Source organism: Podarcis liolepis (genome assembly GCF_965112155.1).
Source record: "Podarcis liolepis genome assembly, chromosome: 6".
NCBI classification, from domain to species: domain Eukaryota; kingdom Metazoa; phylum Chordata; class Lepidosauria; order Squamata; family Lacertidae; genus Podarcis; species Podarcis liolepis.
In genome coordinates, this window is record NC_139559.1 from 61187199 (window position 1) to 61213138 (window position 25940).

Sequence of the window (25940 nt, forward strand, 5' to 3'; positions counted from 1 at the left end):
GAATTCCCGCCCTCCCGCTCGCGCCGGTGGTGACCCTCTGCTGTGTAGGCAGATTTGGTTTCCTCCTCAGTCCCGGAAGCGGCGCCACTGGGGGATTCGTAACGGCGCCGACTGGCGCTTATGGTAGCCGGAGTGGGTCAAAAGAGTCGGTGGTGAAGATCGGAAAGTTAAAAAAAAAGAAAAAGAGTTTTAAAACAGGAGGGCCTTCCCCCTCCCCTTTCTCGCCTCCTTGTGACTCCGGCGTCCTCGGTGAGCGCGAACTTTAGGGGTCGGGTTGGGGAAAGGAGGACTTCGGGTTCGGGAAAGGAGGACTTCGGGTTCCTCGGGGCCGCTTTCAGTGGGACAAGCATTTCAAGGCAGGGGGACCCTGATGTGCCTTGGGGGTTCCTCTGGAAATCCTTTGGGGTTTGGGAACGGACGGGGAGCAGCCTTGTCTTGTTGAAGAAGGAGGGGATTTTTTAAATGGGACGTTGAGAGACATACACAGCCATCTCTTCCTATATTACCCAGTGATTTTGGGAAATAACGGCCTCTGCTTTTTGAGCTTTATCTAGAGGTTTTGCAATAAGGGCACATCTTGGGTCGTGGCAAAAAAGGGACGTCCCTGAATAAGGTTTCCGCTCGCAAATTTATCTCGTCCCACTTCCCTCAGTTGCTCCATCTGGGTGCTGAGATGCCACAGATTACCATTTTGGTCTGACATCTGTCCAAACAAGGCGTTTCAGGCTACAGCTGTGTAGAGAACTTAGCATTTCAGGGTTCGTTCGTTCGTTTGTTTTTACTTATTTACTCTAAGCCACCAAAGCAACTTTGTTATAGGGTGGCATACAAATGTCATACATAAGTAATAAAATCCCATTCAGTTTGGTTGCTTATTGATACTTAGGCTGCAGCCCTGTACATCTCGGCACATGAGGAACTCGCTTGGAGTTCAGTGGGTGTTACTTCCAGGTATGTGGGTACAGGATTGTCAACTTAGTGGTTTTTTAAACAGCCTTCTAAAAGAAACAGTGTGAATGTGTGCCAACCCCATTTAGGACACCTTGGCAGTGACAGTGCTCTTTTTCATCTCCTGTTAAAGGTATCAATTTATTTATTTACTAATGGCTCAGGTCAGTATGAGGTGAGAATAACCTCTTGTCTTCAGTAAAATCTAAATTGGTTAAAGCTACCTCAGGATAAATTTGTCCTGCTTAATATAGGCATCCCCATCAGACCAGCGTTGCACACCCTTTTGTACTTTTTTTTCTCATGATCTGTATAAATATAGATAAAAATATAGATAAAAACAACACCAAACACACCTACTTATTTCTCTGGCATTTATCCTGAGTCTTTCCCTTCTACATCTAGCCCCAATATTTCTCCTTAACACACACATTCATTCCCCAAGAGAAACCGCTGTCCTCTAAGCTTTCTCCTTATTCTCCATGATCTTAGCCTGCAAATGATCCAGTGCTTTCAAACAACAGTCTTGGAAGCAGCTTTGGGTTTTCTGGTACAGTATCTGAATAAAAATAAGCTTACAGTTTTTGGCTAGCCCTGGTAGCCAAGCCAAAATTGTGGTTTTAAGGACCCTTCCCCTTTCCTTGTCACTTACTTCACCCTGCGCCCCTGCACATAGTCAAGGACTGTCTTCTTTTGTCCCTCCCTAGCTTCAAATCTGGAGCTCAAAAGAGCTGCAAGGAGTTGCGGGTTTGGCTGCTGTATCATACATGATGCCTAGGCATTAAGGAAACTCTTGCTTCACTTTCTTGCTGAAAAGAGGGAAGCGTTCCATTGTTAGCCACTACAGGCTTGTTTCCAATTCTCCAAAACATTGTTGGAAGAGTTGGAAACATTATGCACAAAACCACCCAAATGAATTTAGAATCTTGCTGACTGTCATTAGTATGACAATTGAATAAGCTCTAATGCAGTTTCCTATGTTGTCTCAATAATTTATATTTTGTATGTTCCATATGGGAAGTGTTCCAAGAGTGCTTTGGATTGATAGCTTCTTGTTGCATAAGAAATAAAAATAGTGTGCTTTGAGATTCAATTAGGGCAGGGCTAGATAATGTAATGTAATCTAATGCCCTCTAGATGTTGTTGGATTCAAAATCCCATCATTCCTGGCCATCGGCCATGCTTGGGGCTGACAACAGGGGTATAAATAATAAAACTGTTGTTATTATTCTTCACATCTGGAGGGCACAATATTGGTGACCCTTGATAGGTGCTTGGGCTTATTTTATTCCTGAAATAGCCAGGGAAAACTTTCAGAGTTGCAGGTCAATTTTAGCTTTACAAATGTCCTTGATCTTAAAAAGGCAATGAAAGAAATCAGCCCCCCAGAAGCTGCTATTCTTTAGCCATTTACACTGACATAAAATCTGATGGAGCATATGCAAACTTATCCCTTTCTGAAGTTATGTAAAAACAACCTGTGATTGTTAAAATGAATGCTGATACACTTATTTCCATTCAGCATTGTTTATGTAATGAGATGTCTGTTCAAAATTAAGTACTAATCTTGTGAAGAAATTCTTGCTTTGCTAACCTTGCTTTGTTTGCTTTGCTGTTTTCCAATGCAAATATTTACAGAAGTAGAAAGGAAGGTTAACACTCAACAATAGTTCCTCCATCCATATCCATCCAAAATCTATATCGCAGCAATATCGTTAGTAGCAGCAAAAAGACAAAGGAATAAATTAATATAGTATGTGAACAAGCAAATAGAAACCTGACGTATTATGGTCATTATATAATAACAAACAATGTGATCCATATACAAGCCAGTGAAATTATTTAAACAGTACACTACAAATAGAAAAATTCCCCAATCAATTTGGAGTAAGATTTCCATGATTAAAACTCATTTCATGCTTTTTCAACTAACAGAGAGCATGTATGAATGGCAGCCCTCATTGCCTTCATTCTTTGGTGTTTTTCTTCCTTTCTCATTAATGTCAGTACAATAGACCCAGAAAACATATTATTAAATATATATTTTTTAAATCACCCACTCTATGATATAGAATGTATAATGTAAGGCCACTATACATAATGTAATTGAAATACCTGTTAAGTTCTGTTAAATGCTTTCATGGTAATCTTACATCAAACATCCAATATTATATTTCTTGACTTGGCACAGTATTTGGTGACATTTTGGTTAGCCTGTTAAAGGTATTGCCTTAATACAGATTTTGATTTTTTTTTAATGAGCCAACACATCTGACCTTTACTTGTATTCTTCATTTTATAATTGAAAGCCATGCAACGTATAAATTTTCTAGTGAATTTTTAAAGTAGCTCTTTTGCAAGAATAATCTAACATATTACAGGAGACTTGGTTTTGGTAATTTCTTTTTAAGCATACTCCTCTTTTTGTTTGCAACCCAGATTTCTTCCCATGTAATACATTTTGGACTGGGATAGAACCCAACTCTCTTAAATAGAGCATTAATATTCATGAGCCCAGAGTCCTGCTTCTGAACAGAATAGACATAATATAAAACTGTGTCCCTTTTGCAGCAATTCAAATATTTTTCTCTGTCTTCCAATTAGTGTTTAGGTGTTCTCAGATGTACACCAATGTAGTCTATGTACACAGGACAGTTTACTGTGAAATAGAGAGCATTTGGAGGACATTATGTTTTATTTAGCGTTGGATGATAATTTTACTGTTGTATATTTGGAATAAAATGTTTTTATTATTTATTCATAGAAGTTACAATTGCTTTTCTCTCTGCAAGTGGAGGCTTCTGAGATTTTATTGCTCTTCCTAGTCACAATATGTTTAACCACCTAACAACACAAGCATGCTTAGCTATGCCCTGAGTGTTCATGGATGTGTTTATTCCTTTTCCTTTTGCAGTAGCACAGATTAGTGTCTTTTGAGACAGTGATGGCTTTTCCTCTTCATTCTGAACATGGAGGCCGCAGGGACAGATGAAGTAGAGAAAATAAAATCAAAGTTTATGTCTGCATGGCATAATATGAAATACAGTAAGTGAAACGCGATAAATTGCATTGCTTAAAACAATTAATGGAAGAATGCAACCTCATCTTTGAAAATGGATTGTGCATTGTCTCAAATGACTGAAGCTGGTTTGCTGTTCCCAGTTAATGTTAACTGTTGTTAGTGCTGGTGCAGATGTAAAGCTAATACTACAAGGGAAGGAAGTGGGAATTTGCACAACAGAGAGCATGAGTCGTTTTTTTGAACTCTGAGGCCCAGTGGACTCATTCGGATGTAATGCCTAAGCCATTTCGTATTATGTGAATGAGACTTGGGTTTGTCAACTTCCTCCCCATCTCTCCTCTCTCAGTGCAACTGCAAAAAGGAGATCAGAAGCATTCACTTCTATTTTTAGCTAACCTTTGTTTAGCATTATGTCCAAAGCAAACTATTTTACCTATGGTTTATGTAAACAAGCCAGCTTTAAGCCATGGTTTATGAAGTTGGCTTGTTTTCATAAACCATAGATAAAGTTTAACCACAGTGTCGGGTTTGGGTGTAATGCTAGACTGCCATCGATTGAAAAGAGAGCTTTTGATCTCATTGTGGCAGTGTCAGAGGAGGAAATACATGAACCACAGTTTAGTACTGTTTCTGAATCAAGCCAGTGAGATAGCAATTAGGGTATGTTTAGTGCTAATGAAACATTGTTGCTTTGTCCTTGCTTAAGATCTCAACTGTACGGTTAAAACATAGTTTAGCTGAGTAGTCTTCAACCTTTTCAGACCCAGTGCCCACTTTCAACCCAAATATGTACATGGGAAATAATTTCTTAATTTTTTTACCATATATTTGTATGGTGGTAGTATGACCTGTCTTAAATCAGGCCATGACCTGGTGATCGGTCCCAGCTGAAGACTGATGATTTAGCTTGTGAAACCCAACCTTTCCCTTGGAGGGCATCTGTAGATAGACCTACTTGTCATCTTGCAGGTTGGGAGGTTGATGACGTATGAAACTGCAATAGCCATGATTAAGAAAGTGGCTGTGTGATTTCTCCATTAGTTGACAAATTTTTCCTTCTAGAAATTTCTGCACCTCTTTGGACACCTACTCCTTTGTCACTATTAAAAGAATCACTTGCACTTAAATAGTCAGCAATAGCTGGGGATAAATCAGTGTATTTCCCCATTCTGTAAATTCCCTTTAATCAGATATCTATGACAGATACAAATCTATTCTGATATCATAGTCCACGAGGAAGATGCTAGAAAAGGGGAAGAAGAGGATAGCTTGAGAAAAGAAAATATTTATGAAACTTTCTGCAGAAATAGCCAAAAGAGCAACTGTTGCTTTGTAGTTCCTAATAATTAAAGCTTAAAGAAAGCTTAAAAGATTCTACTAGGTTTTTGTCAGGTTTCTGCTCTCAGTAAAGAGAAACTCAAAAGACATAACTATTTGAAGACTTTTTTTAAAAAAAACCCCACACCAGTCTTTAATTCTGTTGCTGTTTAATTTTTATTGTTTGCCCTGGATTTCTGGTCCCTATTTTTAATGTGCTTTTAGCCTTCAATCTAGCTGTTTTTCAGCCCCATTTAGCCTTTCCTTCCTCTATGCGAGGAGCAGATCAGGGCTGAGTCAGTGTGAGCACCCCCTGCCCACAAGTTCCCATGACCATGTTGAGGACTGAATATGTTTTTGTATTTGATTGCTTTGAGTGTTGCCTTTCAGAGGGATGAAATGGGCTGGATAGAAATGTTGTATGAATGTTTATTTATTTGAAACATTTATATACTACCTGTATCAAACAAGATCGGATTTATTTCTCAATACTGTGTTTCCACTAGTTGTTACTGCTGCTTGGAAAGTGAAACTTTCTATGTATGCTTGTTTTTAAAGTGCAGACATCAACATAAACTATTTAACAAATTTAACATAGGAATAGCCTAAACCCTATTTGCGTTGTACAAAGCAGAGGAACTTGTTTTTAATAAAAGCTGAGACTGCTCATTTTCTTCCTTGCTTTCTGTGAACTTCATTAAAGTTGGCCTGGAGATCATTTCTAAATGTCTTACTTTGCTTTTCTTCTTCTTTATAGGCTGGGTGTTGAAAACAAAAACTTACTTTAGCAGAAATTCTCCTGTCTTTTTGCTGGGAAAATGCTACCATTTCAAGACTGAAGGTATGTGCTGCAAGCATGTAACTTGATCTTCAGTCCAAATGGACATTGATGCATATATATTACTGTTTCCCACTTGCAATAAGTGGCTGCTGGAAAAGTCTTACATTTCATATGTGAAGGATCTTCATAGGACATATTAAAGCTCTGTTTCCTTACACCCAAAGTTGTACACACAGCTACTAACACAATATAGTCTGTGTGAAGCCAGCATATACCTCTCAGATCCTCTCTACTTTGTTAAGGACCTTGATGAGTGCAGTTGGAGGGTTGGGTGAGGCATCCATAGGCCTCAAATTCTTTATAGTGGCTTGTGAGCATGTGCAGACTGGGCAAACAGGGCTTTGTAAAATCCTGTGCCAATTCATTTGTGTCTAGGCAACAATTGTGCTTATATGTCAATTACAGCCCTGCCTTAATGTTAGTTACCGTATTTTCTTCGGTTTTCCTTTCTGCAAAAGTTGTATGCAGGATAATTGTTTCTATAATATGGAAGAATGATATAACAAAAACCAATCTAAACTGGCAACTGTTTCTGTTTGCCTTCTGATTTTTATGTATTTTTTTCTCCCACATTTCCTTTAAATATTCTGACCTGAAGACACTGGCTTTACCTTTACTCTTTATGGAGTGAAGCCTCTAGCTCAGGGGTAGGTAACCTAAGGGCCATGGGCCACAAGCAGCCCACAGGGGTCATTTAACTGACCCACGAACTGCCCCCGAACCGAGCCGCCCACTCGGTGAGTCCCCGCGCACTGTGCTAAACCGGCACAGCGTGGCTCAGGGACTCACTTGTGCAGTGCCGGAAATCATGTCTCCGCATGCTCAGACGCTGAAAATCGCGTCTGTGCAGGTGCAGACACCGGAAATCGCGGCCGTGCGTGCATGTGATCCGGCCCACGGAGGGATCTTCGCTGGAGTGAACCGGCCCAGTCGAGGTAAACTTTGCCGACCCCTTCTCTAGCTGTATATTCATTCCCTAGGGCAAATACCTGTAAGCTCAAGTTACTATTTTTGTTTTATTATTTTGTAGAGATTTCTCACAGTGGGCTTTGTACTGTTCACAGTTCTGATAAATTTTACAAGATTTTGCAGTTGGTCACTTACTTAAAACAAGTACTAGTTTGTTATGTCTCTCTCTTATAGAGTCAAGTGACACGTCACCAAATGGGTCAAATTATGATATAACAGATGAAGGGATTTCAAGAAATGTGGAAGAGTTCCGTAAAGATTTTATTTCCAGAATATGGCTGACATACAGAGAAGAATTTCCTCAAATCAAGGGCTCAGCTTTAACAACAGACTGTGGCTGGGGCTGTACCCTGAGGACTGGTCAGATGCTTCTAGCACAAGGACTTATTCTTCACTTTCTTGGTAGAGGCAAGTTCCCCAGATTTTTGACCTATTCAGTTAACTTTTAGTTTTTTATTTGAGGGAATAGGTAACCAAAGGAATTGGGCCATGTGTGCTTATGAGAATGAAGTGTGTTAGAATTGTAGAGTTTGAAGGGACCATGAGGGTCTTCTATCCCAAACGCCTGCAATGGTGGAATTTATTGCCCAACATGGGGCTCAAACCCACAGCCCTGAGATTAATATTCTCATGTTCTACCAACTGAGCTATCCTGAGTGTTAGCCTTTCAAATTCAGTAGTTACATGCAATGCTTATTAGGTTTTTATTCTGAATGATTTTTAAAGAACAGTGTGGGGGATGTATTGGTGGGTGTTGTGAAACTCTGTAAAAACCATAATTATGCAATCCTTTTCCAAAATGGATGCAACTTTCTAATGCCTGTGTTTGGCAAGCATTATAGTATATGTTTTCTTCCCCCAAAATATGGTGCTCTTCTAATGTTTTTTACCCCAAAGATACCTTGACTTTTGTTTCTTATTTAGCATTTGAGAGGATGTAGCCTGTTCCGAAATCTTTCTAAGGCAATATCTTGTGGCATTGAGTTTCACAAACTAGTTGTAAAATCATTTTGAGGAAATTGCCCATTTAATAATTTTAAATACAGATTAAAACAATTCAGTTTAACTAAAATTTATTCTAACTTATTGGAAACCATGTTTAATTCATGGAAAAATGAAAAATAATTCAATTGAAAAGTTAGCAGTTAAGTTTGGTGTAATTCAATGACATTTATTAATTCATCGATGCCCCTTAATCCTGTTCTGTGTGAAAAGATTTCTATGTTGTGGTGGACCTGTTATAAAATCAGTGTTGTTGTACTTTTATTCGGAAACTCTGAGATCGTCTGGCTGATGCTAAATCTCTGTTGTTTAGTATAGAGAACAGACAACTTTAAGCTTCTTTAAATTTTCACCAGATAATTTAAAACGAATAAAAATTCTTTAAATTGTTTACTAGCAGGCAAACCATTAAATATATGCTGTGTCTGTCACAGACTGGACGTGGCCAGATGCATTTGTCATTGAAAATTCAGACTCTGAATCATGGACAAGTCACACAGTAAAAAAGCTCACTGCATCCCTCGAAGCATCACGTACAGGAGAGAAAGAATTCAGGAACCAGTCAAGCCACCACAAGCAAGCCCCAGGGGGGAACTGGGGGAACAGAGAAAGGAGGGATGAACACTTTCATCGAAAAATAATATCGTGGTTTGGCGATTCCCCACTTGCAAATTTTGGCTTGCATCGCCTAACAGAATATGGAAACAAGTCTGGGAAAATAGCTGGAGATTGGTATGGGCCAGCTGTTGTGGCACACCTTTTGAGGTAAAAACAAACTAAATTGTCTTTCACTAATGTATCCAATGGAGACAGAGCTCATTTTAGCACTGTCTTGAGATTGTCAGCTAATTAGAAAGTAACAATTAAAGCTTTAGCTATATATCCTTGTCATTAGTGCTTCAAATTCATAGGATGTGTTCCAGAAAGAAGAAAAGGAAGGAGCAGTCAATATTTCAAGAATGGTCTCTGTTCAAAGTTTCTTTTATTTCTGAAACATTTCCGTTGGACTATTCTAGACTACAAAGATTTGTTCCAAACCTAGACTTTTCGTAGGGTATCTTGAATGAAATGTTCTAAAAACCTACAACTCTTTTAACCTTGGAACATGCATAACATTATAGACTACTACTTCTTTTTTTTAATACTGTAACCTGGGGGCTGTAATGTACTGATAGTGTAATGAACTGTCAGAGTTTAAAATTGATGTTTTCAGCATTTCTTTGCACACATCAAATTCTTTTGAAATTGTAAGTGTATGGGACTATTAATATTATAATTACATAATAGTAAAAGTAAAGGGTCTGTGACATTCAGCCTAGATTGAAAAAAAGAAAAAAGCTGAAAGTCAGATTTCTCAGTACAGGGTGCCTTTATGTGCCATTTTTTTGGACACCATTGATTTTGTATTTTTATAGTCTTATGTTCTAGGTGGGTCCCAATATGGTCATAAATTGAATCATTAAACCTTCTAAGCACAAGAGGCCAAAGTGCAGATGTAAATTTTTACATTTATATAGATGCAGGAGTCACGTGCTGCTTGTATAGCAAGAATATTCACCTTGAATGAGACTACTGGGAAATAATGCGGTGTCTTGAGAGGTGAAGGTTATTTATGTATCCAGTTGAATTTGCAGAGATAAATAATTGGAATTGACACAGAAAACTTACTAATATTTTCCTAGAATTTCACGTTACACTTTTCAAAAAGGAAGCTTCTAAGGTTTTCGTGTTCAACTTGAATATTTTCTGTAAACCAATACTACCAGAAATTCATCCATTGCATAGCCACCTTATCTATTCATAGTACACCCACTTGGATCCCTCATACAACTTGGAGCTGATTGTTCTACAAAATGTTCTGAGGCCATCAGTAGCTAACCTTTGGGGGCAATAACAGTATGCATACTTGCACAGGAGTATTTCCCACTGAAACTGGTGGGTCTTACTTCTGAGTAAACAGGCTTGTGCATTTAACTTTGGAGCTAAGGTCATACAATGATTATATATACAGATTGGGTTGGATCCAGACTAGTAATGATGCACTGTCCTTGTGCTCCTGGAAAAGCTTTTGCAGAGGGTTGATGGACCCTCCAGAACAGTATGGGATGTGATGGTAGAAGATTCGGGGACAAGGGGAAAATCAGGATGAAGGGTGAAGAAAAGCCTTTGCCCTCTTTTGCCAGCAGAAACCCTCGGCCAGATCCTGTGGAGGGACAACCCATTATGTCTTTGTGTCCTATAACATGCTCCCAAATCTATTTTACCACATGTATATGTGGTTGGTTATGACTGATAGCAGATTTCCACTGTGTGTACTCTTTATCATAACAGGTTTGTAACATGTTGACACATTATAGTGGGCAATTGGCTTTCTTTACACATTTCAACAAAGATGTGTGCAGTTTCCCTAACTCAGATTTTTCAGCATTTCTTCTTTAGTAAAGAAGAACTATACTAAAACGGGGAACTATACTAAAACAGCATAATGAAAAACAGACTGGCATTGTCTTATGATGCTTGTTTTTAAATTGCTTTTGTTTTCCTTGCTTGCCACATTTTGCAGTCTGCGAATTACACTTGTAGTTCAGCTTTGTGGCAGATTAAGGCTGTGCTTTTCAGCGCTTCTGCCTAGTCTATTTCTCCAGAGTAGGTGATTTGAGGATTGTGTCCTAATAAAACTTCTGGAACATTTGCAAAGCTAAGCAGGGTCCGGTGGGGTTTCAGATTGGATGAGGGACCGTGTGTTGAGATTATTTCACTGAAGGGGGTTGGACTAGATGATCCTTGGGATTGCTTCCAACTCTATGGTTATGATTCTGCGCCCTAATTCTGTGCATTGTGAACCTAAAGTAAGCCTGTTTGTATTTAGAAAAGCTGTTGAAGAGTCAAGAGACCCTGAGTTACAAGGAATAACTGTCTACGTTGCTCAAGACTGTACAGGTAAGTGGGTTATATTGGCAGTGTTCTTGACCAATGCTAGAGTTAAATCTTACATTTCTTTGTGATGCTAAAAACATAAGAGTTTGATCCAAACATAGAATTTGATCCATTTTGCAAATGGATAGGAACATTTAAATTTGTACTCCTCATGATAGCTTCCTGATCTCAACATTCCAGAGAACCTACTTATTCTTAACCATTTATTTCTTGGGTGGGGAGGTCCCACAATGCAAAAAGAACCCCACTGACATTCTTCTGGATCAAAGGCTTTACAAACAAAGTTACATATTGCAAAACTTCATATGTAAATAAGATTAATATTAAGCATTGGGGTTAGATTGTAAGCTGCAAAAAGCTTCTTGTTGTTTCACTCTACGGTGTTATTGTATATTGTTGGTGCAGGGTAAATCACAAATGATAATTACTGAATTCCTGGGGATCAATGTTACTGCACTGTCTCTTAAATGTTTGTTTGAGTAGCATTTTCTAATGCTGAAATATGGAAGCCTTTTCTTTTCTAATACGACCAGAGGATTGTGCACTTCTGTAGCATCTGCCGTGAGCAGGTCCTCTGAACTTAGTGACTCCGTGTTTCGAACTCATTCTTCTTTCCCAACATGCACAAACCATTTTAAGTGATATATTAATTCTTTTTCTCTATGGAAAAAAAATTCAGAGTAATTAAAAGTATAGTTTAAGAAAGCCATCTTCTTTCTCCTGTGCTATTAGATCAATGCAAAAAATTAATTTCCTTCTGCCCTGGAGTAATAATGAATGTTTTCACTTTGCATTGAATACTCGAATATATCAGGCAGGCAATAAAGCAAACACAATCGCGGTTTCCTTATTGGACAAAAGCAGCATAAATGCTCTGATTATGTATGTGCTGCTTCCAGGCAAGGTTGGATACTAATGCTTTTGCTGAGTACCAGAGGGAGATGCGTAACACTAGGCTTCTGGTAGAGATGCTGCTGTGTGTGAGCGCCCCAAAGCTGTGATATACCCAGGCTGTAAGAGCATAAGAATAGCCTTCTGGATCAGGCCAGTGGCCCATCTGGTCCAGCATCCTGTTCTCACAGTGGCCAACCAGATGCCTGTGAGAAGCCAGGGCATGGAACGGAGCACAAGGGCAACACACTTCCCTCCCATGGTTTCCAGCAACTGGTATTCAGAAGCGTTGCTACCTCCAGCTCTGGAGGTAAGAGCATAGTCAGCCTGGCTAGTAGCCTTGAATAGCCCACTCTTCCATGCACCTTCCACCCCCTGGAACAGGACAATGTTAGCAGCAGCTAGAAGGTCTGTGGGACATGTCCAAACCAGGTATGCCTATGGTTTGCCTAGGCTCAGCTGCTTCCTTTCTTAGCAAAAGTTATTGCAGATTTAATTACGGCATCAGGTTTCAAGACTATGCCATAATACAGTGTGGTTGTCTTGAAGCTGCCAGAAGACAAATTGCTGTTTATGCTCCAGCAGACTAGCAGAGCCCTCTGGAAATCCCTTGCTTTGACATACCTGCATCAGTGTGGCCTAGGAGGGAGAGATGGCGAGCCTAACCCCATTTGCCTGGGAGTGAACCCCCACTGAATTCAATGCAACACACTACTGAATAGATATGCTGTAAATCAGCAAATTGCTGTTTTCAGTTGGACTCCAAGATGCTCTTGGTGCAGCGCGTGGGTGGACTTCACGCTATATTGACACAGCAATGGAAACCTATTCATGACTAGTGAGCCAAGAAGCTCCAGTCCCATCAGTTCATGTTACAGCAGTTGGGCTTCGTGCAGCACAGGGCTTGTGGCATCTCTGGTTTCTGCCCTTAGGCATGCACACTCACACACTTGTGTTTCCGGTCCTCAGTGGGAGGACACAAGAATCCATGAGGAGGGCCAAACAGTGCCAGTTCCCTCCTATCCCCCTTAGAATCAACAGATAACTTGTTTTTGGGTTGGTTTATTCAGTGTGTATTTGGTTTTGTTTGGCTTATTCAGCATGTGTTTGAAAATGCGTTTTTAAAAATCTCCCTTGCATTTTGTGTTGCCTCATTCAAGTTTACAAGTCCGATGTTATCGATACGCAGTGCTCTTTCGCGGATTCTGAAAAATCGGATGCCAAATCTGTCATCATATTAATTCCTGTGAGGCTGGGAGGAGAAAGAACCAACATGGAATACCTAGAGTTTGTAAAGGTATGAAACGAGTTTCAGTGTCACTTTTCAGAAAGTAACACTAGATGGTATAAAAAGACAGTTAAGGATGGAAATCTTCAATCTATTAAAAGTATTTATGATTTTTACGGTAGTAGATCATAAAGTTTGACTTCAGAAATTTGAAATTTCAGTATGCAGACATAATTGCAGGGCTAGGATATTCAATGTTAAACCAGTTATAACTATTCCACTCCCTAAATGGCTGTCTTGCTGATGCAGTAATTCAGGATAAAGACTGATCTGATTTCACCTGTATTGGTGGTTCATTCAGTGAGCACCCCCATGCATCCTTGATTTTAAAATGTTACCTAGGATCTTCATCTGTTCCCCACACTTAAGCAGCTGATTAGTGGCATTTACATTAACAGTATCCGTTTTCTGTCTCAGTGGTGCTAATAATCAATTTAAGACTGTCATGGAAGCCCTAAAGATGACTATCTCAAATATCAGCAGTAGTGTACCATCCCTTCAGTCTATGCTCTTGTGACCCTTCTTTTCCGTAAAACACTCAGATATCAAAATTAATAAGCATGTTCAGACACTGGGTGGTATAATATCTGCTGCTGTTGTACCCACATTGGCTGTTGTACTATAGACGGTTCATTGTAATCTCTCGGTTTGGAAATTGTCCTATCCTCTTGCCTTTTTTACACACTTCTAGTCCTCCCTCCGTTAAATGTTTTACCTGGGCCTGTAAAAATGCTCTTCTGAATTAATGGAAGCTGTGCCTAAAGGGAAGAAAAGGGGGCCAGCCCTGCTTCTATTTTCACCAAGAAGCAAAGTCTACATGATTACTCAGGGGTTCAGAGGGTGTGCTAAATGAAATAAAATGACAATATGGCAGCTATTTGTTTAGCCTGCTCCAAGTGTGAAGGTTTTAAAGTTAGGATTTCCTTCTCATTTGCTTTCTTGTCAATGTCTGGGAGGACAAGTGTCATGCTCCATGTGGACACACAATGGATAGCAACAGTTGAATGAAAAAGAGGATGGGTTTGATTTTTCTTGTCAAAGTAGTTGTAGACGCCAGGGAACCTGCACAGGTTTTGTCAGGAACATTAGCATGCAGTCCTTTGAAATGTGGACCTTTAGATTCTTTATCCCACAGCAGGCTTAACATCGCTCTCTCAAATGCTCCTTAGTCTCAGACTCGCTCTGAGTGCCAGGCTTGTTTGCTCCTTCCCTCCCCGTTGTGGCTCAGTGCCTAGGTGTTTTCGCCATTGCTGTTACTATTCTGGAATGACTTATCCATGCTTCCTGCAACCCCAAAGTGCCGTGCTTTCTCTGTGCCAAGGTGGGGAGGAGGCCACTTCTTCCCTGGGGCGGCGAGGATGGCTTTGGAAAGTGCAGTCCAAGCAGATCAACCCTTTTGTAGCCTTCTGCTTCCCAGCAGAACACTCTGAGATGGAAGGGGCGGAGCAACCAGAGATGCCAGGGACTGCCAGGCCAAGGGATTCAGGCAGCCCACAGGTTGCTCAGTTCACCTCTGCCTCGCACTTTCTCTGAATGCCTTTCTTAGGTAAATGATACCGCTCTGCTTTCCTCTTGTAAGCAGCTTGTACTGAACAAAATTAGCCAGCATGGAATTAAGTCTACTGTGTGGTAATCCTGCCTCTCTCCCCCACCCCATTTATTTATTGTGATGACAGGGGATTTTGAGTCTTGAATACTGCATTGGTATTATTGGTGGCAAACCTAAGCAGTCATATTACTTTGCTGGATTTCAAGGTTAGTATTTTAATAAGGTATGTCTTTTTCAGTGTGGCATACCTCTTCTCTTCTCTTCTCTCCTCCTCACCCCCTCCCACCCGCCAAGCTTTGGAGTTAATAGAAACCCCCTGGGAAGTGGAATGATTAAAATAGCAAAATGAGTACTTTATTAATCAGACTCACCAAAGTCCAGTCATTTGTCATTTGCCCTATATGGTAATTGGATTCTGTAAAATGTACATTTAATTTTCTTTGTTGCACAAACAAGGCATAATTTATTTGTTTCATCAAACTCTCTGAGCCTTTCACTGCTTACTACCTGGCAGATCTTGGTTATATATTTACCCTTTAGTAGTTTAAATGGTACAGGTTGATGACCAAATGACAAGCAAATATGTTCTTCCTGTCATGATGAGGGAGTACAATGCATTTTTCATATGCAAACTCCTGGAATATAATTGTGTGTTTGTAAAAGTAATTTTATCTCCAAAAATTAAATGACAGTCTCATCACTTTATCAAAATTCTGCTTCTACAAGCATATTTGATTATGCAAAAGTTAATCTGTCCTGCAAAAACCTACGCTTCAGTCAATGAATATCAGCCTGGCAGGCAGTTACTTGCTGGGGGTGTCTTTCCCCCCATGGTTCTGCATAGAAATTGGATTGTAAGCAGTGTAATAATAAGGTGTTTTTTGAATTACTTGTCTTTTGTTTTGTCCTTGTAGATGACAGTTTGATTTACATGGATCCTCATTACTGCCAGTCTTTTGTAGATGTCAGCGTAAAGGATTTCCCCCTCGAGGTAGGATGGATAAAGAGCCAGCACTACTGTTTGCTTCATATATGAACCAAACACTAATTACTTAGATCGTTTCTCTTTCTTTCTTTCTTTCTTTCTTTCTTTCTTTCTTTCTTTCTTTCTTTCAACACAGAATCACAAAAAGGAATAAACTAAAAAACGAACCAAGCCAAATTCATTGTTGATGTTTTGTATACAGTGGAATACATATCCTCCAAATTTGTTTGTGTGTCAGATTTTTGCTTTGAGACAACCAAAGTCTAGTTTTGGTGCTTTTGCAACGGGAGTAGCATAACCTCACTCCTTGTTACTCCCCTCCCACTTACAGGAATGTCAAGTGCTGAGTGTCCAGCTTCACTGTTTTGGGAAGGAGAGTTCTCTCAGTTGTGTGTGTGGTTCATACATGAACAGCTCTATGCTCAGACTAAATGCTGCACATGGGGGGGCCATGACTTTCCCAGGCTTGGTACTGGGGGAAGGGCTGTATCTCTGGCAAGGGATCTGCTTGGCATGCAGAAGGTCCCAGATTCAACCATTGGGATCTCCAGGTAGGGCTGGGAATGTTCCCTGCCTGGAATCTTGACGAGTCTCTGGCAGTCAGTGCAGACAATACTGAAATGTATGGATCAGTGGCCCGACAGTTTCCTAAGTTCCTATGATTTAGATGGCGGCCACACACAAAACATTAGGGAGTGCAGTGCCTCTGCTATGCCCCTGGGACTGTTTACAGAGCTGAAAGCATGTAGATGGAAATAGTTCTGAGATTATGAATGCCTTTACTTGATCTAAGTTGACTTGCAATGCAAACTTATGATACTTGAATGCAACGGAAGGCAGCATCCCACAATGAAGGTGTGTAGCACTCCACTGTGCTATCTGCTTTTTCTCCAGACTTTTACCTTTTCCCATGACAAAGGCTGAACATGGACCATGATGCACAAAGAAAGAAGCACCCCTCCCCCCCAAAAAATTGCTTCACTACTTGCTACCAGCAGCAGCTGGCCCAATTTACAGCTAGTCTGCGTCCCAGGAACCCAGGTCTCAGAAGCACAGGAGTGTTGAACCTGTGGCCATCCAGATACTGAACTCCACAGCTTGGTTAGAGTTGATGGGAACTGTAGTCCAACAACATCTGGCGGGCAGTAGGTTCTCCTCTTGATATTTTTTTAAAGCAAGTTTCCAGACCTCTGTCTAGGGGGTAAACTTGAAATCTGCTTGAGCAACTCACAGACAGGCAGGGCACAACAGCCCCACCCATTTTGTGTTTAAAAAATACTGGCTGCAGTGTGAATCAGAGCTTTTGAGCTAGCACTGATGAAGATCCTAGTCACTCCGATAGTCTGCGCAGCTCATCTACTCAAAAGGGCCTTTTCTCTCACCCCACTTGAGCTGTTTACATTAATTCTGCCCAGTTTAGCCGCTGCCACTCAGGCTCAGGCATTTTTCCATCTGGATTAAATTGTGCAAATACTTTTTAGTTTGTGTGCAATCCTCAGATTTAGTAGTGAATAAAATAGATTTGCACATACATATCCATTGTAGTATTGTTAAAAGGCTTTTAGCAGGTAGCAGTCCTAGATGAGAAGTTAAGGAACAAGAAGTTAGGTTACAGCAGGTTGAGAGAGAAAGGAATAGAGAGATGTCTGTGAATTATAGTTGTCTATAGTTTATGGAAACGATTTCTTATTAAAGTAATATCTGTTTGCTCAGTTCTTCAATAATCATTTTTTAATAACAACAGTGTCTGATTCTTCCTGATGTCCGAGGTAAAATGGCTACCTGAACGTATGTGGCATAACAAGAACATGCCGATTTGGGTGGTCTCACCTTGCAAGAAGCACTTGTTTAACAACTGAATTGTGGATCAGACCTTAATGTTGAGTGCATGTAATAATAATCTGTCCTTGTCTAGGGGTGTCAAAAACTAACAGAAATTGCTTTCTTATTGTAGGTAACAGTTCTGCTAGATTTCTCCATATCATATGTTTTCAGAATTGATAAACTGTCCAGGCTAAGTTGAAAATCAATCCAGTCTGCAGTCAACCTACAGAATCTATTTGTTTGGAAGAGCCTGACCGCTGTTCTATGCATGTAGAGTGTATTTTCTAAGCATTGAGATAAAACTCTGGATGTGCTGCACTGCTTTTCAAATGCTGCTGAGCCATCCCCTTTTGTGTGTGTGTGTGTCTGTTGGGAAACTTCAGGTTAATGTATTATATCACTGAATTTCAAAAATGAGAATTATTTTTCTAAAGTGGATAAAATGTTCTACTGGGTTACTTTTCTCTGTGTTGAAGAAAAGTAGATCTGTTATATTGGAATCTCACTAATAAAAAGTGCATTGCAATGGAAAAGATACATCAGTGGAAAGGCGGTATAATGAATAATGATTTCATCCAGTTCTTCTAAGCCCTTGCAAATTTCTGCAAAACAATAGGGAGGCAGGAGCAGCTATCAGGGAATTGTTACTGCTAGTAGATGCTGGCAGTAGGTCTCCAGGTTTTCAGTAAGTTTTCTTTCCCAGTCTTCCTTGGCAATGCAAGACACTGATCCTGTGGTTATTTGCAGGCAAAGCCCGTGTGCTTGCCTGAAAAAGTCAGTTGGGTCATGAAATGGTCAACTTCTCTTTTTATAAAGTTCCTCCCCTGGAAACAGTCACTTAATATCCTTCATGACTTGCATTTTGCAGATTCAAATGTGCAGAGAAAAGCATGTTTATTACTTTAGAAGTGCCGAAAATAAGGAAGAAACAACACTGTCTTAAAATACCTGCAAATTATATGCCAAATTCCTTTTCTTGCAACACCCATGTTTTTCCACATTGCAGTTGGAGATGATAGGTTTGAAAAAAATTGGAAATTTTGGATTTTTTTGAACATTTAGTTGACTTTAGCAGCTCTCATTTTTACCATGTAAAAGTCCTTTTTGTTAATTGAACTGGTAAAACTCAGTCAGTTTCATGGAAATGTTTTATGAATCGTTCGGAAACAGAACAAGTAATTGTATCTTATATCAATCATTTTCTCTTGTGCTTTTAAAGCATTTAAAAAATCTTTCACCCACTTATAATTACAGTCATTCCACTGCCCTTCTCCAAAGAAGATGTCCTTTAAAAAAATGGATCCTAGCTGCACTATAGGGTTATATTGTCCAAATGTGCAAGCCTTTGAAAGGGCTTCTGAAGAAATAACTAAGGTAAGCATCCAAATGGTGAAACTGATACTTCACCTTGTCATCCTTTACTTTTATATTATTTTATTTTGGAACATCTTAAACATAACTCTTCAAGATATATTATCAAGGCTTGAGCCACTGATATGTAGTGGCAAAGACAAATATATAAGCTCACCAGCAATCTTTTGTGATCCCATTACATCAGCACAATTGAATTGTAAAGTCTAGATAAAGAAACATCTTAAGTAGATGATTCAGTAACTACTTACACAAGAGTATTTTCAGCAGATATGCCTATCAGCAGAGAAAATGGCCTTTCTTAAAAATAATCTGCATCTTAAAAGGCAGTTTTTTGGGAGGGAGGGAATCACTGACCAAGTTTAACTGAATTACATGGGGTAAATGATCTTGCAACACATGCATATGTGTATTGTAGAAGTTAAATTAACTCTGAGATAATTTCCCCCTTCTCAATTATATCAAGACCAAGTATAGGGTTGTCCCACTAGGTGGCAGCATTTAAACGAAAATATTTATGCGGAAAGCTTCAGACACTGAATGATCTTCTACACAAAAAGAATCTTTTAAAAGGCAATCAATTCCTTGCAGATGACTTTAAATGGAAATATTAAATCAAACTAAATTGTGCATTATTATTTGTTAGTGTAAGTATGTTTGTTACATTTACAGATAAAATATTATTACTATGTGTTAGCACCATTTTAAATTTACTGTGAAAGTAAGCACATCCTAGATACAAGCAAACACAGGGTTGTTTATTATATCTGGTATAAACTAAGAAAAAGGAAATAAAATTGTTACATTTAACATATAAAAAGGGAACAGCCACTATATTTGCACAGTAACGCACGCCACTTTCTCTTAATTGTTCGTGCTCACTCCCATCTACTCATCTGTTTGTTTTCATCAAGCTGACATAAATAGTTGCCTTGCTCAAAAGTATGATAGACATTTAAAACTATGGTGGTTTAACAAATTCTTGTCTGAAAGATGGCATAGGAGAAGGCTTTCCTAGTACCACTCTTGCAGCACTTAGGGTGCAGCCCTATGCATATGGTGCAAGTCCCATTGAACTCTGATTTGCACTGTTAAAGCTGCTAGGTATTGTGAAGTGGAAGTGTGAAAGTGAAAAAAATAAAAAGGAAGGATCTAGGAAGAACCTATGTCATATTGACCCGTTGGCCTTGTTTGCATCTAGCAGTGAGCCATGGTCAGAAATAAACCATGGCTTGTCATGAATGAATGACATGCTGGTGCACACTGCTCAGTTTGCATGTAATGCTAAGCCAAGCTTTGTGGTTTGTTTCTCCTGGAGATCCTGGCAGGATGGAGCAGGCACGATTGACCAGCAGGCAGCAGCACACTGCTCATACATAGTAAGCCATAGTTTGCTTCTGGCCATTTTTGCTTCTTTATTTTGCTTGATAATTGAATCTACCTTCTAAACAATTCCTAGATGTTGGAGGCCCAAGCTTTGCTCACATCCTTCACGAAGAGAAAGAGAAAATAGGCTGCAGATTTAATAATCCTAGAAAGTAAAGAGGCATTCTGGAGAGGGGAAGGCTTAGAGAGTGGCTCGTCCCAAGGCTATAGGGTTCATGACAGAAATTGCATTTGAACTAGACTTCTTGGCTCATAGCTCACATTTGTAGCCACTAAATGCATTGCGCTGCTTCTTAAGAATTATGGAGATTAGAATTCTCTGTACAGAAGACTGCCTCAATCAAAATTACTTTTCTTAGGAATCATTTTGATTCTGATTACATTGTATCATTTTTCAGGAATAATTCCCAAATCATTCTTTTGAAAAGAAAGCGCTACATACCTTAGAAGCCAGCCCCTGTATCAGCAGGGAGGTATACTAGTTCTATGTGATTGTTTTCCTAAGTGGGGAATTGTTCAAGCAGTGGTACAGAACCAGATATTTTAAAAGTCTTTCATCTCCTTTGAAATGGTCATGGCTGTGTATTTTTTTCATGTACATGCGTACACCATTTCATTTTGTGAGAATCTGATAATTTGGTGTGAAATTTGATAACATTTTTTTTCTATCTCAAGCAAGTTTCTAGCTCATGGCTTAATGTGAATTCAGAAATATATAGGCAATTTTTGAAGATAGCTGAAAAAGCAGACCAAGGGGGGCTTTCATTGGGTAAATGGGTTTCAGCCTATCAGTGCCCTTCACAGCTCCTGTATCACATTTCGATTTTGTAGGTCCTGAGTGTCAAAGATTAAGAAGGGTAAAAAATTAGTGCAATCATTTCCACAGTTCTGTGGTCTGAGTTTCCTTACATTCCCTTAACAGTCAGTATTTAGGGAATTGTGGTTTATTATATCTAGTGTCCTCCATACAAATTTAGCATGAAGCCACTAGACTAATGTATATCATCCTTGCAAAATTGTGTGTGTGTGAACACATATATTTTCATCTGTAATGGGAAGAAACTCATCAGACACTGTGTAAGTGGGGAGCCGCTTTTACTTAGTCGTGGTGTTGGCTGTCATGTTGCAAGACACCTGTCAATTAGGAGGGGAAGGCCTGCCAGCTAATTTCACAGGCTACCAAACAGCCATCAGAATACCGTGAACTTCTGTTACTGATGTGGGCTGAATTGATCCAATAGCCAAATGATAAAAGGTTGTATCCAATTATCTTGTCCCTTGAGATCTGTTGCCCTGTACCACCTTCCTAAAATGTTCCCCTTTCACATGAGCCTCCTTTTTCCTTTTCTCCTCTGCTCACCACTGATCATGTCTTGGTTCTCCTTGCCCTTCTCTTTCACAATATTATCAGAAGGATGTAATTAAACTGGGATAGAACAGTTTAATGTAATTAAACTGGGATAAAACAGCAGAGCCCAGTAAAAAAATGTGGAATTTGATTTTACTGCAAGCATGATTTTCCCGCTCCTGACTGTTGTTGTTTAATACCTCATTCTGCTTAAAAATTGTTTCGGATTAAATGTGCAATTAGAACTATTTTTGAATTTCTGATTTGACCAGTCCCTCATGTAGATTAATCTGTAGACTAATGTGGCTCTTTAATATGGTGCTGTAACCATATATGTAATTTAGCTGATTAAAATTATAGCAGTTCAAAGAGCTGGTGCGAAGCTTGGTTTTGAACTTGCTAGGTTTTAGATGTTATATGAGAGAGCTGACTGGGTATGATTTGTTTATCATTTGTTTCGCTTTGGGTGTAATTCTACCATGCAAATAAATGGGTGTTCTAGGTACAGATCTAGTGTGCACACATCTCTGATGGGGAGATGTGGCATTGGGAGGTGTGCCACAGACATGAAAAAGATTTATTTGGGATGATTTGCATGCCCTTTGTGCAGTGTTTTCTTCTTGGTGTTAAAAATGAATGCTCAGTTGACAATGTACACATAGTTGGAATAAGAGCAGTGCAATGTTCTTTGTCTTCTAATCAATGTTTTCCTCTGATCCTGTGTTTAATTGTAGATCCTGAAATCCTCATCTAAGGAGAACTACCCTTTGTTTACCTTTGTAAATGGGCATTCTAGAGACTATGATTTTCTGATGAGTCCAGTCCTGGAAGAGAGAACCCTTTTCTCTGAGGATGAAAACAAAAAGTTGAAATGTTTTAGTACTGAGGACTTTGTGTTGCTGTGAGGACATTTTATTGTATTTATTCATTTGAAATATTTATGCCCCATCTTTCCACCTGTCAGGATCAGTAATGTGGCTTATCATTTAATATTAAAAACAACAGATAAAACAGTCAGCTTAACTGAAAACATCAATTCACAGAGAGATAGAAATAAAGCAATACAATTATCCAGGTCTGCTACTGATGATCAGTTTCACCAATGCGTTTTCTAAATCCCAAAAATTTGGGGAGGTGGGGGAAGAACAAAAAAACCCCTCTTGGAAGGGAATCCCACATTCTAGGCACCACAACAAAGAAGACCCTGCTTTGCATAGTTAGTCTCAACATTTCTCAGGGCAGGGGAGTCAGAGCCAAGTTTCTAGCTGTGGCTCAAGTGAAGCCACTGCACCTCCTAGCAGTGAATTCTGGGTGCTGAAGATTCACACATGGGCTAATATGTACTGTACTTTACCTGTCTGAATTGCCTGAGGGAGAAGCAGACAGGTGAAGCAAGTCCTGCCCTGCCCCCCGCATCCCATCTCATTTATGAAGTGGCATCAAGTTGGGATAGTTTAACTATCGTTTGGACAGCCCTTCTTCTCATAGCGAACCCACAGTGGTGCAAGAGGTGGCCCTACCTAAAGCAGATGTATGCTCCTAGTTGTACATCTAGGTGTGGTTTATCAGTTTGCTTTGTGCTTGATGGGAAGCAGCAGTCTTGGTGCGTGTGAAGTCTTGGCATACCTTCTTGCCCTGAAAGCAACACCAAGATCTGTAAAGGCGTTGTTGGCATGGCCTCAGCAGCTGACTTATTCTCTAGACGTTTGGATTTGTCCACCAAGCTCGCCATCCCATAGTCTTACCTGCTGTGACAGTTCCAGAGAACAGTAAGATAGCAATTTCCCTTTGAAAATACATGTGTTGCGTTCTTCAGGTTTCAGATTTTGCCAACGTGTTGTTTTTTTAAAACACACCCTTTGTAAATTCATTATTTTCTTAGATTTTCTTAGATAGTTGATGAATAATGAAATGATGTGCTGGTAAAGGAATAAATCATTGTTTCAGTTCAAATATGGTAGAATATTGAAGGTTATGTGCCAGAGTTACTTTCTCTTTATGGTTTGCAGTGTAATCTAAACATTCCCTATTCAAATCAGTTTTTTGACATTGACACCACATATTTTTGGGGATCCTTGATTCAGAGTATCTGTGGTGAACTTCATTCAACCCACTAAAAAGGCAGCCGGACATGTGAGGTAACTTATATGGCGAGTTTGCAGTATGGATTCAAACCCATTGAGAACAAGTATTTAGGATGTTGTCTTAATTTAAGATTAATGTGGATAAAGAGTCAGCAAATAAAAATATTAGTGTTACTCTGTCTGAACTCCCATAATGTTTAATAACATAATCATGAAGTGCCACTTCCAGTGTGCATCTTGCTCAAATGTGCATCTATTTTAAAAAACAACAACCAGTAATATGGATGCAATTGTGAAAGCTGAGCTATGTAAGTGCATTAAGGTGCTGCTTAGCAATATTACCTTATAATGGCTAGTCATTAAGATCATAGTGGAACCTTAATAAGAAGAGCTAATACAGTATTGGCTTCTCTCACAATTTGAAAAGGTACGTTACCAATAATAATCTGCAACCAATCACAGTAGACACAAACAGTTATTACACGGGTGCTGTGTGTTTTGTTTCCTGTCTCCAAATACAATTTGGATTCTTATAATATTAACACTGTAGCTTGTAAATCAAAGCATATAACTGCAAGGTGAGAAGTTAACAGCAGACACGCAAGGGGGTGATGATCTGGTTTGTGATACCTCTAGCCACTGATGTACATTTAGAAGTACCAGTCACTTAGCATGTAAATCTCTAACAGCAGGCTTAATTTCAGCGCAGCATATTTTAAGTGCACACAAATAATATGGGGAAGAAAACTGTTGCTTTCTTAAATGTGAAAATATTAAATGCTCATGCCTTCATTTAAAAAATGTATCATTATTCCTGGGATGATTTCCCCCCCTGCTTTCTAAAGAAACAAGCTATGTAAAATGGCCTGGCTACTGGTTCTGTTTGTTGTAACCCAACATTCTGCTGCAGTTGTCTTGTCTGAATAATAAGCTTCCTGTACCTCCTTTTTACAAGGATGACAAAAAGGACAGTTCATAGACAAAGCACAAAACCTATTTGAACTGTGCCCAATGCAGCTAGATGGGAAACTTGCAAGTCGAATGATGGCTCATTCAGTGGCAAAATGTTTGGGAAGTCATGCAGTGCAATCTTTTGTGGAAGTAAGTTCCAATGTGTTAAGTGTGGCTTACTCTCTAGTAAGTGGTAAGCAAACCTAATGCACAAACGTTTTATTGGTACATGACAATAATGGTAGTGTATTAATTGTAGTATATCTGTATATACAGTTGTATATTTTTCACTAAACAGTACAAAAGACCATTTGTGCATTTCTGCCTTCTGTGCTTCTAAACTACTAATGTTATTCACATTCCCTTTATACCTTTAGTTGCTTTTTTTTTTTTAGAATGAACTTACCTTTTGCCATTTGACTAGCCCCCAAAAGGAATAAAACTTAACTAGATTGTAGTTTATGAAGGAGCAAAGTTCTCTATGGCAGATCAGTAAGACTTTTAACTTACCGTATATACTTGTGTATAAGCCGAATTTTTCAGCACATTTTTTATGCTGAAAAAGCCCCCCTTGGCTTGTATTCGAATGAGGCGGGTGGCAGTGGTGGAGGAACGAGCGGCCCGAAAGGAGTCCTTTCAGGCTGCTGGTTCTTCCTCCACTGCTGCTGCCACCACCAGGTTTGTGGTGTGGTGAATCAGCTAATACTCAAGTCAATAAGTTTTCCCAGTTTTTTGTGCTAAAATTAGGTGCCCCGGCTTATAATCGGGTCGGTTTATACACTCTATCAAGAAAACGCAACATTCTAAAATATAATTATTTTTTAGAACCATCAAAAGACATTTTTTTCTCTGTCATGTAGAGCACTTGAACTAGACATTGTTTGTCAGCTAGTAGCCAAAACAAGGTGTGCCATACTACTATCTCTTCATAACAAGTGACAAAAGGCCTTGAAATTTTACAAATAATCAGATCACCAAGCTTAATAGCACTGCTATTGGGGTGCGGTTGGTATTAATCTTTTCCATTCTGCTTAATGTTCAAGTTGACTAAACTACTGAAATATTTCTCTGGGTTAGCATACTCCAATGCATTCCCATGTAACTTGGAATGTCAGTTTTGCATCGTGCCACTGCCTGCTCTGGCCCCCGTCCTAGCTTTGGGACATTCACAGATTGTCCTAAAAGTTTGTGTTACAGTACTGACAAGTTAAATTACTAAGTTACTAT

The 25940-nt window shown here is 39.4% G+C and overlaps 1 protein-coding gene across 4 annotated transcripts; it reads left to right on the plus strand.

Moving 5' to 3' along the window:
• On the plus strand, window positions 1–25023 carry ATG4C (autophagy related 4C cysteine peptidase). Of its 4 annotated transcripts, XM_083510365.1 has the most exons (12): window positions 17–249; window positions 887–951; window positions 3863–3993; window positions 6045–6128; window positions 7272–7505; window positions 8534–8864; window positions 10969–11039; window positions 13088–13224; window positions 14892–14970; window positions 15679–15755; window positions 18828–18947; window positions 22413–25023. In XM_083510365.1, the coding sequence occupies exons 3-12, from the start codon at window positions 3918–3920 to the stop codon at window positions 22581–22583; spliced, it is 1380 nt and encodes a 459-aa protein (XP_083366491.1). In that variant the 5' UTR covers window positions 17–249; window positions 887–951; window positions 3863–3917; the 3' UTR covers window positions 22584–25023. The 4 variants fall into 4 exon arrangements, with proteins under 4 accessions (XP_083366490.1, XP_083366492.1, XP_083366491.1 ...); XM_083510364.1 differs by lacking the exon at window positions 887–951 and having other exon boundaries at window positions 1–249; XM_083510366.1 differs by lacking the exons at window positions 887–951; window positions 18828–18947; window positions 22413–25023 and adding an exon at window positions 17704–18808 and having other exon boundaries at window positions 16–249.
• The last annotated feature ends 917 nt before the right edge of the window (window positions 25024–25940 follow it).

What these genes read in the sequence shown, in the direction of transcription:
- ATG4C (XM_083510364.1), top strand. Translation starts at nt 3,918, where the DNA reads ATGGAGGCCGCAGGGACAGATGAAGTAGAGAAAATAAAATCAAAGTTT. An exon ending in CGTTGCTCAAGACTGTACAG is followed by an intron (nt 11,040 to 13,087) that starts GTAAGTGGGTTA and finishes GCCTCATTCAAG; the next exon opens with TTTACAAGTCCGATGTTATC. An exon ending in AATACCTAGAGTTTGTAAAG is followed by an intron (nt 13,225 to 14,891) that starts GTATGAAACGAG and finishes TTGTGATGACAG; the next exon opens with GGGATTTTGAGTCTTGAATA.